The sequence below is a fragment of the Tachysurus fulvidraco genome, chromosome 6 (assembly GCF_022655615.1).
Source record: "Tachysurus fulvidraco isolate hzauxx_2018 chromosome 6, HZAU_PFXX_2.0, whole genome shotgun sequence".
NCBI lineage: Eukaryota > Metazoa > Chordata > Actinopteri > Siluriformes > Bagridae > Tachysurus > Tachysurus fulvidraco.
The window spans coordinates 9,262,659-9,275,920 of record NC_062523.1 but is presented as its reverse complement, the minus strand read 5'-3'; the positions used below and the strand labels follow the sequence as shown (position 1 = coordinate 9,275,920).

The following is a 13,262-nucleotide window of genomic DNA, read 5'->3' as shown; positions in this document are numbered from 1 at the left end:
GACATTGCCTAAGGATTCTTCAGCTAAAAGTCAGGTAGATAATATTGGGAGAAGAGAAAGTACACACCAAGGGTAACTGCACAGGATCTTCTTAAGGAACAGAGAGGCACTTTGGGACACGTTTTGGTAAAGCTTGCTGAGGTCAAACTTGGCTGCCTGGATCCTGGCCTCTGTCTCGGCTTGATTATTCTCCATGAATGGCAGCCGTCCACTGAGCCTTAACATTATAATATCCACAAAAACAATAAGAAATCCATGTTATTTCGAGCTGTATTCAAATGAAAGCTAATATTTACACATATCAGTCCATCTGCTCAAAATCTCTTTCAAAAAACACACACAAAAAAACCCATACAATATTTTGTATTATATAGAGTATGTATTATATACACTTCATATTGTAGATAAAAAGTGGTCACCACTCACATAATGTATGTCAGTACACCAACACTCCAGATGTCAGCTGGAGGTCCCACAATGTCTCCTTTCAACATCTCGGGAGCTTTTAGCAAACCAGCAGGGATTCAAAAAAAAAAAAAACAAAAAAAAAAAATGTAAATTACAGAGCACAAAGATGTGCTCAATTACATCCATATAAAAAGCAAAAGAAACATGTACTCAAATGGTTAAGGTTAGTAGGATCTTTTGAAACGGCATAAATAGAAAGAAGTCACGCCTAGATTGTGTAACACTGTTTGATGTGAAGATCCATATCTGTAAAATGCCTTCTCAGAAAAATATATCTTTACTCTGAGCCAAGATTTTGTGTGACATAACAGATGTGCTCCTAAAAAAGAGGATAATTTTGAATGGTTTGAGGTTGAATTCCTCTCTGCAGTACAAGCGGCCACGATATTCTTTACTTACACATGTACTCCAGCGTCCCTATAGGAGGGTGGAACTGCTTCAGAAAGAGTGGGTTAAAAGTCTGAGCACTGCCAAAGTCAATGATCTTGACCACATTCATGTAGGTCACTATAATGTTGTCTGGCTTGATGTCTAGGTGCAGGATTCTCCTGCTGTGCAGGTAGTCCAGACCCTGCAGGATTTGCACAGTATAAGACACCACGTCATCTTCAGAGTAACGGAACCTGAAATGGAGAGAGGGTTTTAAACATTGCGGTCTGGTGTGTACAGGAGCATATGCTTTCTGAGCTCCAAAATGAATGATTATTGATTTCTGAATAAGTGAACTGGAATTAAAGCATTATCACAGTTTATTACTTAAATATAAGCATATCCTGTGTCGGAAATAAACCAAGGACAAGAATATTTCTTTTACTTTCAAGGTCACGATTGAGTCAAATTAAAACACAACTGCCAATTTGTTTTGTGTAATACAGTACAGTGCTGTGTCAGTCAATAAATAAATAAATAAATAAATAAAATCAGGCCATGTACGCCTGGATGCCAGATGGTTTCTGACCTATCGATAAGGCTGTGGAGAAGCTCTTTTCCTGCGCAGCACTCTGAGATGAGAACAAGGTAGCGTGGTGTGACATAGGCTTCATGGAGCGTCATAATCTTGTCATGATGCAAGGCCTTGAGGATTTCATACTCCTGCAAAACACTCTGCTTGCTCTCAGGCTCATATGGAACAATTTTAGCCATAAAGAGGTTGCCTGTGGCATTTTCTCTGCACTCTCGGATGACTCCAAAACGGCCTCTAAAGTAAAGATCAAGAAGCAGACATTTTAATTAGTCCTTATTCATTGTTCTCATGGCTCAAAACGTGGCTTCAAAACAGCAATTCATCAGCTAGACTACAACCTCAAAATAAAAATCAGCTAGTAATCTGTATTTATATGGTGTTTATTACCTGGCCTTCTCATCCATGAATGTATAGGGTTTCTGGGGTACACCCTGTCGTAAGGCAGACTCTCCTGGCTTGCCCAATGGAGTTTTCCGCCCTGTGGGAGTGACACGACCTGATGGAGTGACCCTACCACTAGGAGTCACCCTGCTTGGAGTAGCACTTCCCTCCCCGACAGGAGTGAGACTCGTAACCAACACCACAGGTGGCGACAGGGCAGGAGAGGGAGTATTGGGGGTAACTGGGGTCACAGGAGCTGTTGTTTTTGCAGGTACATACATGGGCACTGAGGAAATGGGTTTACCAAGGGTGGGTGGAGGTGAAACTAATGGTGGTGGGGACACAGGAGGTGTCTGTGCCATGGGTGGAACCACATTGACAGGAGTCTGTGGTTTAGGGAGAACAACAGGAGGGGACGGTTTGGATGTGCTAGGCAGGACAGGAGCAGATATAGTAGTGGCAGGTTTGGACACTGTGATATTGAGGGTAGTTTTGGCTTTGGTCTGGGTCGGTGTGCTGGGGGCAGGAGTGCTAGGGGCAGGAGTGCTGCGGGCAGGAGTGCTGGGGGCAGATGTGCTGGGGGCAGATGTGCTTGGGATGGAAGGTTGGACCTGAGATACCTTAGGTACATTACGATTCATGGAGACTGACATGGACGATGTAGCAGGAGATTGGGTTGCAGATTTGGCAGTAGGTGCAGCAGGTCTGGCAGGAGGTGGAGCAGGTTTGGCAGATGATGGAGCAGGTTTGGCAGAAGATGGAGCAGGTTTGGCAAGAGCTGGAGTTATAGAAGTACTGGGTACAGATTTACTCCCAGCCAGCTTTATAGGCGGTACAGTCATGGTGGAGGTTACCACAGCAGGACCTGCTGTTGATGGAAGAGTCTTGACAATAACGGTTTCAGTGGCTTTTGCAGGTGCTGCCAGACAAAAATGAAACAAACAGTGATGACATTAAACTGAGGAGTTCTCACAGTTGGGTGTGTTCACAGCAGGGATTCTCTTTTGACAATCATGAAACCTGTGGCAGCCATGAACCCCTTTAACTGTTAAAATAATCTAGTGAGCACCTCAGTACAGTATTATCGACATAATCCATCTTTTGAAATTATATTATTATTTAAATGCGTACAGTAATAATTTTGCTATTTATTAGAGCAATAGAATTTGTATTCCTATACTTTCCACTCATAACTTTATCAATAGAATTAATTTGTCATTATTAATAAAGTTAGGGTTAGGACTAGTAAACTATAATAGAGTAAAATGTACCTGCTGCATCTAGGGTGACTTTCTCTGACAGATTGCTGTATGGTCCCTGGCCAGCTTTATTTACACAAGCCACTCTAAACCTGTAGGTGGCGCCAGTGGGAAGGTCTGTGACATTGCAGTAACAGTCAGCCACACCAGTGGCTACAATCAGCCAGTTACTTTCACCTAAAGGAAAACAAAGTGATAAATTATTACAACCTATTTCATGTCTTAATGGAAACCATCTCTTTAAATAGAAAGGAATAATATTTATCTAAAAATGTTGAAAATAAAAATCACAAAAACAAATTTCACTCTTTGAAAAAAGTTCAGTTTATAAAGACGATCCCTAAACCTGAATGGGAAGAAAGAAAGAAATTGCAATACCCAGCTTGAACTAATGGTGGCAGTAAAGCTTTATAGAGCTCAGTATCTCAAATGCTGTTTTTTTTTTAATTAGTAGAAAGTCTTATCTTTTACCTACCATTACAATTTGTATGCAAAATGTCTTAAAGGTTCCTCACCTTCTGTCCTGCGCTCCAGGCAGTAAGTACAAGGGGCCATGGTGTCTGATGGACGCCACACAACCAATGCGGTGTTTTCATACTTCTGAGGAACCTCTGGTGTACCTGGTGGGTTTGGCAGACCTAAAAAAAAAACCCATCCATATAGTACTGAATGTGATTTAAAAGTCCAGTAAATTCACTTCTGTATGTTTAATCTAAGAGCAAACATGATTTTAACAAACTCTATAGTTAACAGTTGCTAATTCTACAGTAATTCGTTGAATTTCAGTCCAGAGTGGAAATTACTATTAAATATAGTTGAGACTATTTTGTTTTGAGAAATGCTGAAAGATGTATGTATGTGCAATTTTATAACAAGATTGGGAAGGTGGAATTTCATTCTCAGTCTGGTGCACTTAAATGGAAATTTTCATCATGAAAATGCCAATTTACCCAAATTTATCAATTTATGTGAGGGAAGGAAAGAAAAAACTCTGATGTGAAAATATCACACATTCCCATTTCTTGCCCGATGACCTTGCCCAGTTAATCAGTTCTAAGGCAGGTTTGCACAGAAAATCTATGGCCTGTTGTCATGTTAGGAAATTGCACTGCACATCGATAAGAACCGTGTTAGCCTTTCCATCCCATCAAAGAATGGTAAGACACGCACATAGCCAGTGAAACGGCTGCTGTGACTGTACTGAGCCCCAAAACCATCCACAAACTGTGTGTGTCTGTGAGCATGGCTTCCATAAATCATTGCTGCTCTCTGTTTTGTCCTGTCCTTAATTTTATTTCAATATTCTCTATATACACCTGTTCAGCTGTGCACTTATCTAATCCAAATCTTCAGTTAATGTTCAGTTAATGTTCAAGATTTGAAAACATGTGACACGGATGTTGGTACCAGATGGGCAGGTTTCAGTATGCTAGAAACTGCTGATCTCCTGAGATTTTCATACACAACAGTCCCAAGAGTTTACACAGACTGGCATGAAAAACATCACGTGAACAGAGTCTACAGGCTGAAACACCATGTTGATAAAAAAAGATCAGAGGAGAATGTCCAGACAGGTCTGAGCTGACAGAAAGTCTATAGTAACTCAAATAAGCACCTCAGAACACACAATACATTAAACCTTCATGTGGATGAGCTACAACATCAGGTTTCACTCCTGTCGGCCAGGAACAAGAACCTAAGGCTCAAGGGCACAAAGTCACCCAAACTAGATGCTGGAAGTTGGAAGACTTAGTGAATTTGTGAATTTTTTCCCTAATCTTCAGCTGTACAGTTTGGGTGAGTCTGTGCCCATGATAGCCTCAGAGTATTTTTCGTGGCTCACAGGATTGGAACCTGATGTGGTTGCTAGCAGAAGATCTCTTCTGATCTAGCTAATATACATGGTATATTGTTATATGCATGCTGTAATATATTTCTGCTCATTCTTCCTGGCAGCTAAAGCAATCTGGCCATTTTCCTCTGATTTCTCTGATCAACAGGACGTTTCCACCCACAGGAGTGTTGCTCATGTAATGTATGTTGTTTTTTTTTTGTACAAATTTACTCTAGAGAATGTTGTGTGTGAAAACAAAGAGATAAGCAGGAGATCAATTATTGAAATAATCAAAGCAGCCCTTTTCTTATAAACACTCACAAAGATAACATTGGTTAATCATTCTGATGTTTGATATGTTTAATGTGATCTTGATCTGTATCTGTGTGATGTTTTGAATTGTGCTGCTGCCACATAACTGGCTGTTTATATAACCGTATCACTGTCCAGATCTGCAGGTATTCCTTATAAAGTGGACAGTGATTGTATATGGAGATTTTTAATAGGGCTCCAGAGGAAACACACACACACACACACACACACACACACACACACACACACACACACACACACACACACACACACACACACACACACACACACACACACACCATCTATGAAATATAAACAGCTGTAATGCATAATCAAACTATAACTCATTCTAATGCAATATTTAGTATTTTGCTTTAAGAACTTTGCACTAAACTGAGTTTACTGTTTTTCCTTTCTTTTTTCTTTTGTCTGTGCTCGACTTATGCAACATCTTAACAATCCTACATGAATGAAATTAATAACCGGAGAGAAGGCTATATATGAAAAAATGTCTATGGAGGCTCTCTGACCTAACCATTCAAGCCTCCAAGCAGCCTGAGCTACTGTATGGACACATTATTTGCACATGTGAATGTTTTTTGCATGAACTCACGGGCAAGAGATAGTTTACAGGAGCTGCTGACAGAGCCTAATACGTTTGTGGCCACACATTCATAAAGTCCTGCGTCTTTCTTGGTGGTCTTCATAATCATCAGCAGTTGTCTCCCATCAGGGCAAGAGATCACATTCATTCTTGGGTCAATCTCCAGTGGCTTTTTATCTGAGGAATCCACAGTCATAGTTGCATTACACTCCAAAATAACATTAAAAGTACCTTTTAAATAACCCCCATTGTTTCATTCTCTTTATTTTTGGCTAACATGGTGAAATATGACTTTGTGCTGATATTTAGCATTAGACAATGTTCTATAAATATCTGCAGTGCATGTGACAATGCCCATCTCAAAATCTATAAATAGAATCCATGATTTAGCCCAGCAACACAATGAAGCAGCACCTCTGAAAGAGCTGGATTCAGTCTTACAATTTTGGATAGTGAAGATTTGGCTGAACAGATTTTCTTCCAAGAGGTTTGTATGGATTGTGCTTAAATGTGTAATAAGTTAGATCAAGGGCCATGGTGTCTGATGGACACCAAACCACCATCATAGTGTTGTTATTCTGAGGAATTTCTAGCATTATATTACAAGACAGGTTTTAAAGACCTTTTACAGCATTTAAAAGGAGTAAAACTACAAATGTGAAATTATAACTGTCACATTAAACACTGTTTAATTTCAACACACACAAAATTCCGACTATCTTTATCTTAAACAAGACGTTAATGTACACTAAAACATATAACATACATCAATTCAATTAAATCGCTTGTTTTATTTAATAGATACAAAATAAATCAATGAAATATATTGTATGAAGAAAAACATTCAGGTTATTATTGTAAATTAGGAAATGTAATGTCTTAAAAGCACTTTAAATCGCTTGATTAGTTAGATAACAATTTTTTTGAGGCGTTTTAAAATGAGTCAATTAATCATCACATGCTAATATTAAATTTGTTTGGTATCATACCTTTCATCCATGCGATACGTGGGTGAGGACTGCCAGCAGGCAAGCAGCTGAGAGTGACAGGATCTCCCTCAAGCAGAACATGGTCCCTCAGTTTGATATGGAATACTGGAGGGAAGTCTATGAAATAAGTTGTGAATGTGGCATAAATATTTATAATTCATGCAGCATGTTTGAATACATAATTCATAACGGTGAGTGCAGAGTTTAAAAAAAAAAAGAAAAATTTTTGTAACAAATAATTGTAGGGGCAATCATGGCCCATGGCCCTTGATTTAAATTGTGGGGGCAATGGTGGTGCAACTGGTTAATGCTCTGGGTTGTTGATCGAAGGATTGGGGTTCAAGGCCCAGCACAGCCAGGCTGCCACTGCTGGGCCCTTGAGCAAGGCCCTCAACCCTCCCTTCTCCAGGGGTGCTGTATCATAGCTGCCCGTGCACTCTGACCCCAAGAATTCCAAAGGCTATAATGTATATGTGGCTAAAATAAAGGCTTCTAAATCCAAGGTATAAAAAAAAGTTCCTGGTTCATTTGCTCAGTTTGAAGTCAGAGTTAGAGATGAAATGTAATTTTGCACAACAATAATTCAATGACTGTCTAATGAACAAAATTACCTGAGGCTGCCCGGGAATACTGGCGAGAGCGGAGCGAGCCGTTCTCTCTGGCTATAGCAGTAGGTATGTCTGGCTGGGAAATTGTTTTATCCCTTTTCCCTCTGGTTAGGCCCCATCGATCCCATCGTGATCTACGCTCAGTCTCTACACCTTGGAGGAAAATAACACTCGGAATAAATCTCACAATAGTTGAGTAGGCTGGTATAAATTCAAGCTTATGTTGGAACTATTCCCTGTACACCAGATTCCATTAGTTAAGCTTGATTGCTTGATTTCTTGATAGTATTTACAATTTATGATTATTAAGCCAAATATAATACAGAACTCCAGATATAACAAATGGTTGGTCCCACATTATAGTGTGAATTAAAGCTTACAATCTACTTCATAATAAATCTTACAGAATATCTGAATACATGTATATTTTATGTAACATACTTTTGACGGCTGACTCTGACTGAATGCTGGACATAGAATCCAAAGACTCAGAGGAGGCCCCATTGCCAGTCTGGGAAGCTAGCTGATTATGTGGGATACCCATCCGCTTCAGACTGCCTCCCTCTGAGGTAGAACGACGCAATATAGACAACAAAGGAGTCTTTTTAGTTTCTGTCTTTTCTTTTTCATCTTTTCTTTCCTCAGAATGACTCCTGATCTTCATGGATATGCCAGCCACTGTGTTACTGATCTTTCTACGCATGGCTAACACAGGGGACTCATTTGGCTTTTTGGTTTCTGGCTCTGGAGGTGTCTCAGGTCCTCCATCCAATCTCATCATCTCTACTTCCTTTTTGTCCTGTGACCCTCTCCTACCCAAAGCCCAAGATAAACGTCGTCTTGGGACATCTTCTTCTTTGGGCTTTTCTTCATTCTTCTCGATTGAAGGGGACCTCTTTAAGCGCATAGACAGTCTTCTCATAAAACCTGGGTCTTTTTCTGCTTCACGGAGATCCTGAACAGACTTGGACTTCTCCTCCAGTTTTTTATGTACAAACTCTAAAGGTGCACCAACTGGTCCTGGGCGATACATCTCTTCTGTAATCTCAGGAGCAGCTGTAGAGGGTTTTTCTTCTGTCTTTTGCCATGAAAGAAGTTTCAGCCCACGAGTGAGAGACGACTCACGTTTCTTGAACCGAGCCTCAAAGACCTCCTCTGAGGCCAGATCCTGGATTTGACATCCGGGAAAAGACTCTCTATTCGGAGAAGCAAGTGTGGGAGTTTTGGGTGGACTTGGTCCCTTTGCTGGTTGTTCTACTGATGCAACTCGAGAGAAAACTGCAGGATGTTCAGTGGTTTGTTGAGTGTCTGACTTCGATGATGGTGTTGTTGACACTAGAACTGGCTCTGAAATATGTCTGGACATGGTTGTAGGGACAGGTCCAGCTGTAGAAGGTGCTGTTGACATTTTTGTGGATGCAGGGATGGTTGCCGTTTGGCTGGGTGGTTGCAGGGATGGAACTATGATGGCCTGCATGATACTTGCATATGCAGATGTCCTGCCATCAGGAAGTACAGTTAGTACAGGGGGACTGGGGGTGACATATGTTGAGAAAACACTCTGAGGGTCCAAAACTGGGGAAACCTCACTGGTAACAGTGGGTGTATTGACCTCTGATGATTTATCCGGTTCCATTTCTTCATCAATATCTTTGTTCTCCATCTTAGGGAAATAAGGTTTCTGTTCTACTACAGGTTCTACTAATTCCTTTTCCTCTCCTTCGTCATCTTCTTTAATCTCCTCTACTAACACTCTTGGCACCATAACAGGTGTCCTGCTTTGTGGGACTTTCTTAGGTTCTTGAACAGTTTCCTTTAACATGCTCATATCTTTCTTTTGAACTGCATCATCATTGGACTTCTGAGCATCACCTTTCAATAGAGCAGCAGTGTCTTTCTGCTTAATAGAAATTTCCTCATGCTTAATCTCCCTGCCAGGTGATGGTTCTTTGTCTTCTACCTTTATCTTTGTCTCCTGTTTCTTTGGTTCAGGAGTAAGTGGTTTCGGGGTAGTGGGTCGTGAATCTGTTTTGGCTGGCTCTGCAAGAACAGACATAGACACGGCTTCCTGCAGGCGGCGTTGCTCAACCTGGGCCAGAGGTATCTCTAGAGGTGCCCCAATCCTTCTGTGTAGTGGCATAGGCTCATCATCACCCTGGCTGAAGGAAGCACTCTTGCGAAGCACTTTGGTCTTTGGAATGTCATCTCGAGGAGTATCACTGGATGCTGCCCGAACTAACGGAGGGTTACCCAGACGAGGTCCCCGTATAAAGCACTTATCATCACCCATGCCCAAGGTCTCCAGCAGGGGGCCACGAAGGCCACTCATCTTGTTGTCTACAGAGCCTCCTCTGAGAAGTCTTTGTCTCATCAGCTCCAGTTTCAGGGCATAATCCTCTTGGCTCAACTTGCCTGCTCCTGGGCTTGGACTCCTTCGTGGCAGTTCCATAGACACAGACTTTTTAAGGATTCTTCTACCTTCTGTGGGACTCTCTTCAGCACCCTCCTCTGGCTTGATATGGAGTTGTAGGGCACTATCTGCTGAGCTTCCTCTACGAAGTTCACCTCTACAACGTGCTCCTTCAGGCTTGTCAGACTCCATACTTGAACCTCGGCGGAGGGGCCTTTTTAGCTGCTCTGCCCTCGTGGACAACTCCCCTGATTCTTCATCAGAAGACCCTTTGTCATCATCAACTGTTGCCCTCTTCTTTGCTCTACCTCGCACATCAGCATCACCAGCTTCATGCAATTGCTCACACTCCATGGGCTCAGGCTTTTGAACCACTGGTCCTGACCTTTCAAGGTTGCTATTACTCTTGATTATTTCATCGTCCCCAATAATCTCATTCAGTGACATTCTGGAGCCTGAGAACTCCATATTCAGAGGCATGGGTATAAATGGCAATTCATCAATGTCTTCATCAGAGTCTGATGAAGAGGATGGTGGTGGTGAACCTTCTTTTAAATGCCGTGGGACAGCTATGGAAATATGACTTGAAGAGTCATCCAGCAATGCAGGTATTGACCTCATGACCATTTTGGACTTGTAGCTAATAAGTGATCTCTGTAAATGGTTTAATATTTGTTACTATACAATAAAAATACCAAACAATAAAGTGAATTATAGAAGGATGCAAATAAAATGTCTAAGTTTTTTTTCTAACCTGCCATTTTCTTCTTAACAAGAATTTTTTGAGGGATTCTGTGCTGATGCTCTTTCCTTTATTCAGCATCTAAAAAAAAAAGGAAGATGTCTCTGAAATTAATTGTAATAATGATTTATGAGGGAAAAAGGACAATAACTGCCACTAGTATATCATATATATGACATCTGTTTGCTAACTTTACAATGAAATAATAAAAGAATAATGAATGACAATAAATAATCAAAGTTAACTAAATTGAGATTTAAATATATGGTATTTCTCTTCAGCTTTTTGCACTTTATATAAAAACTCAAGTTTTTATTTTTCGTTTCTTGTAAAAGATGAATTCTTTGAAAAATAAAATATTGAAAATTCACATTAGACAAATGAACTTCATTCTTCTCTCTTTTAACAGTTTTTCTGCTGTGATTTATCTCCCTCATACCTTGAACCATGGATGACGTAGACAATCGATGGTATCTGGCCGCCTGTAGAGAAGATGACACAAGATGACATTAAAATGCTAAATATTCAATGAGTTATTTAGAAATAGATAAATAATGACTTGTACAGATAGATTTAACAGTACTTTGTACTTACAGTCTGTCAGCCACTAGTAATTTGATGACAAATCCTTTTGCTTCATGGCAGAGATCAACAAACATGCTCTCCTCGAAAGCCACATTGTAATTCCTGATGTTGAGCACTGAGGCTCGGTCATTTTCTCCCGCAAATGGAGATACGCCGGTAAGACTAAATGAAAAGAACCTTTGCTTAACATACATGCATATTTTTATTTTATACAGTAAACTCAGTAAGATCGATGAGACACTTTTCAATTATACTTAAAAATTCACATTTTTGTACAGTACAGTATAAGGTCTGGTGCACAAGAAGTCAACCTACCACAGATATGTCAAGACGCCTACCGGCCTGGGGAGGGAAATAAAAAGCTTCAAGTTAGCATACTCATGACATTCTACCCTGTACACTATATTTTTATTCTGAGATAAGCACCAGGTGGTTTACCAGATGTCAGTTGCCTTGGAGACTGGTGTCTGGTTTACAATCTCTGGGGCAATAAATTCTGGAGTACCATATTTGCAATACTGTGCTTCACTGGGTGTAAACTTCACCGCGTTTCCAAAATCACAAAGCCGGATCTGATCGCTGGAATGGTCAACCATGAGGATGTTGTCAGGCTAGAAGTGACAATACAAGTGGTCAGGATCAAGGCGAAGAAGAAGAAGAAGAAGAAGAAGAAGAAGAAGAAGAAGAAGAAGAAGAAGAAGAAGAAGACAATTGTCTTACATGATTGAATTATTTCTCAAATTCATAGTTGCACAAAGAATCATTAAATAAAAGAAAATAAAACCCATTGAAAGAACTGATTTTGAGAGACTGATTTCAAAAGATTGTAAGATTGTAAGAGATTGTAGATAAAATAGAAAAATAGCAGACAGAGAAGTCATGAGTCTTTGTATTATTATTTTAGCCATATACAGTAGTAAATAGTGAAATGAAACAACGTTCCTCCAGGACCCTACTGCTACATAAAACAAAACAGTGGTAATGTGGAAAACAATGATTTATATCCCAACTGTAATAAAACTGGATCAATAAATAAAATTGTTATACACCAAGTCAAAGTTATATACCTGCAATGACAATAAAATTAAAGCTCTCTAGTATATCATGGTTTATGACCAAAAAAAACAAACAATAAAATGTGCAGAGGCATCAGCAACGTCATGAAGGTTTGCTATATACAATAATAGACTCACCTTAATGTCCAAATGCAAAATGTCATTTTGATGAAGATAGTTAATTCCCTCCAACACTTGTCTCAGGCTGGAGCGAATCTATGAATTAAAAAAAAAGAAAGAAAGAAAAGAGTACAAAATATAAATACAAAGTCTTAAAAAACACGACTCTTGTGCTGAACTTTAGTGTACCAGGTAAATACAACATTAACCCTGAAAACGATCCTTCTTACAGAATTTATTCACACCTTAATCTAACTGACTATGTGTTGTCCGCATGTGTATCGCTATGTGGCTCACCTCGGCCTCAGTCACTGTTGATTTCTTTGTTAACCTTTCCAGAAGCTCTTCATGGCACCTTCAGGTAACTGTTAAGGGCAAATACAGGTTCCTAACCAAAAAATGCATGATATTTGTGTGTTTGTGTGTGTTAGTTAAAGCGAAACAACACTGGATGTTATTCCACCTAGCCTAGCAACAAATATATAAACAGATTACTATTACACACACACACAGCTGCTGCAGCCTTCATGCCCCAGGCCACATTCATTACAAAAACAAAGATAACAAGGCCTCACTTTGTGGCCCATAAAAGGCTTCGTTGCAAACACTGTTTTGTTTTGTTTTTTCACATCTTGCTATCTCATCTTTCTACACCATCTTATAATCTGTTCTTTTCTATTCTATATTGCACTTTGTACATTTCATTGAACTGAAATCTACAAAAGTAACCCAAACAAGTTCCTAACACCACCCAAAGGTGATTATTTACAAATAAAATCACATCCTGATCTAAGCGTTTTATTTCACCTATACTGTACCTCAGGACTCTATAGACAAAATTAATCCATGAGACGAAAAATAGGACAAATCGATGTTAGAAAGCAGCACTGAGAACTTCGTCCCGATATGGTACATAAAAATACTTCAGCAA

At 39.9% G+C, this 13,262-nt stretch overlaps 1 protein-coding gene across 7 annotated transcripts in view; it reads right to left on the bottom strand.

Annotated features, from left to right (window-relative positions):
* Nucleotides 1-13,262, bottom strand: part of spegb (striated muscle enriched protein kinase b) — an 89,135-nt gene that overhangs the window by 2,025 nt on the left and 73,848 nt on the right. For all 7 annotated transcript variants that reach the window (XM_047814845.1, XM_047814846.1, XM_047814847.1 and 4 more), the window contains 18 exons: nt 12,629-12,686; nt 12,350-12,427; nt 11,595-11,767; nt 11,472-11,498; nt 11,166-11,318; nt 11,011-11,053; nt 10,584-10,652; nt 7,861-10,483; nt 7,423-7,572; nt 6,812-6,928; nt 5,832-5,999; nt 3,588-3,710; nt 3,085-3,249; nt 1,820-2,732; nt 1,427-1,666; nt 868-1,091; nt 427-502; nt 68-217 (listed from right to left, as the gene is read on the bottom strand). In XM_047814845.1, the coding sequence (XP_047670801.1) occupies nt 68-217; nt 427-502; nt 868-1,091; nt 1,427-1,666; nt 1,820-2,732; nt 3,085-3,249; nt 3,588-3,710; nt 5,832-5,999; nt 6,812-6,928; nt 7,423-7,572; nt 7,861-10,483; nt 10,584-10,652; nt 11,011-11,053; nt 11,166-11,318; nt 11,472-11,498; nt 11,595-11,767; nt 12,350-12,427; nt 12,629-12,686 (5,550 nt within the window). The remainder of the gene's footprint in view (nt 1-67; nt 218-426; nt 503-867; nt 1,092-1,426; nt 1,667-1,819; nt 2,733-3,084; nt 3,250-3,587; nt 3,711-5,831; nt 6,000-6,811; nt 6,929-7,422; nt 7,573-7,860; nt 10,484-10,583; nt 10,653-11,010; nt 11,054-11,165; nt 11,319-11,471; nt 11,499-11,594; nt 11,768-12,349; nt 12,428-12,628; nt 12,687-13,262) is intronic.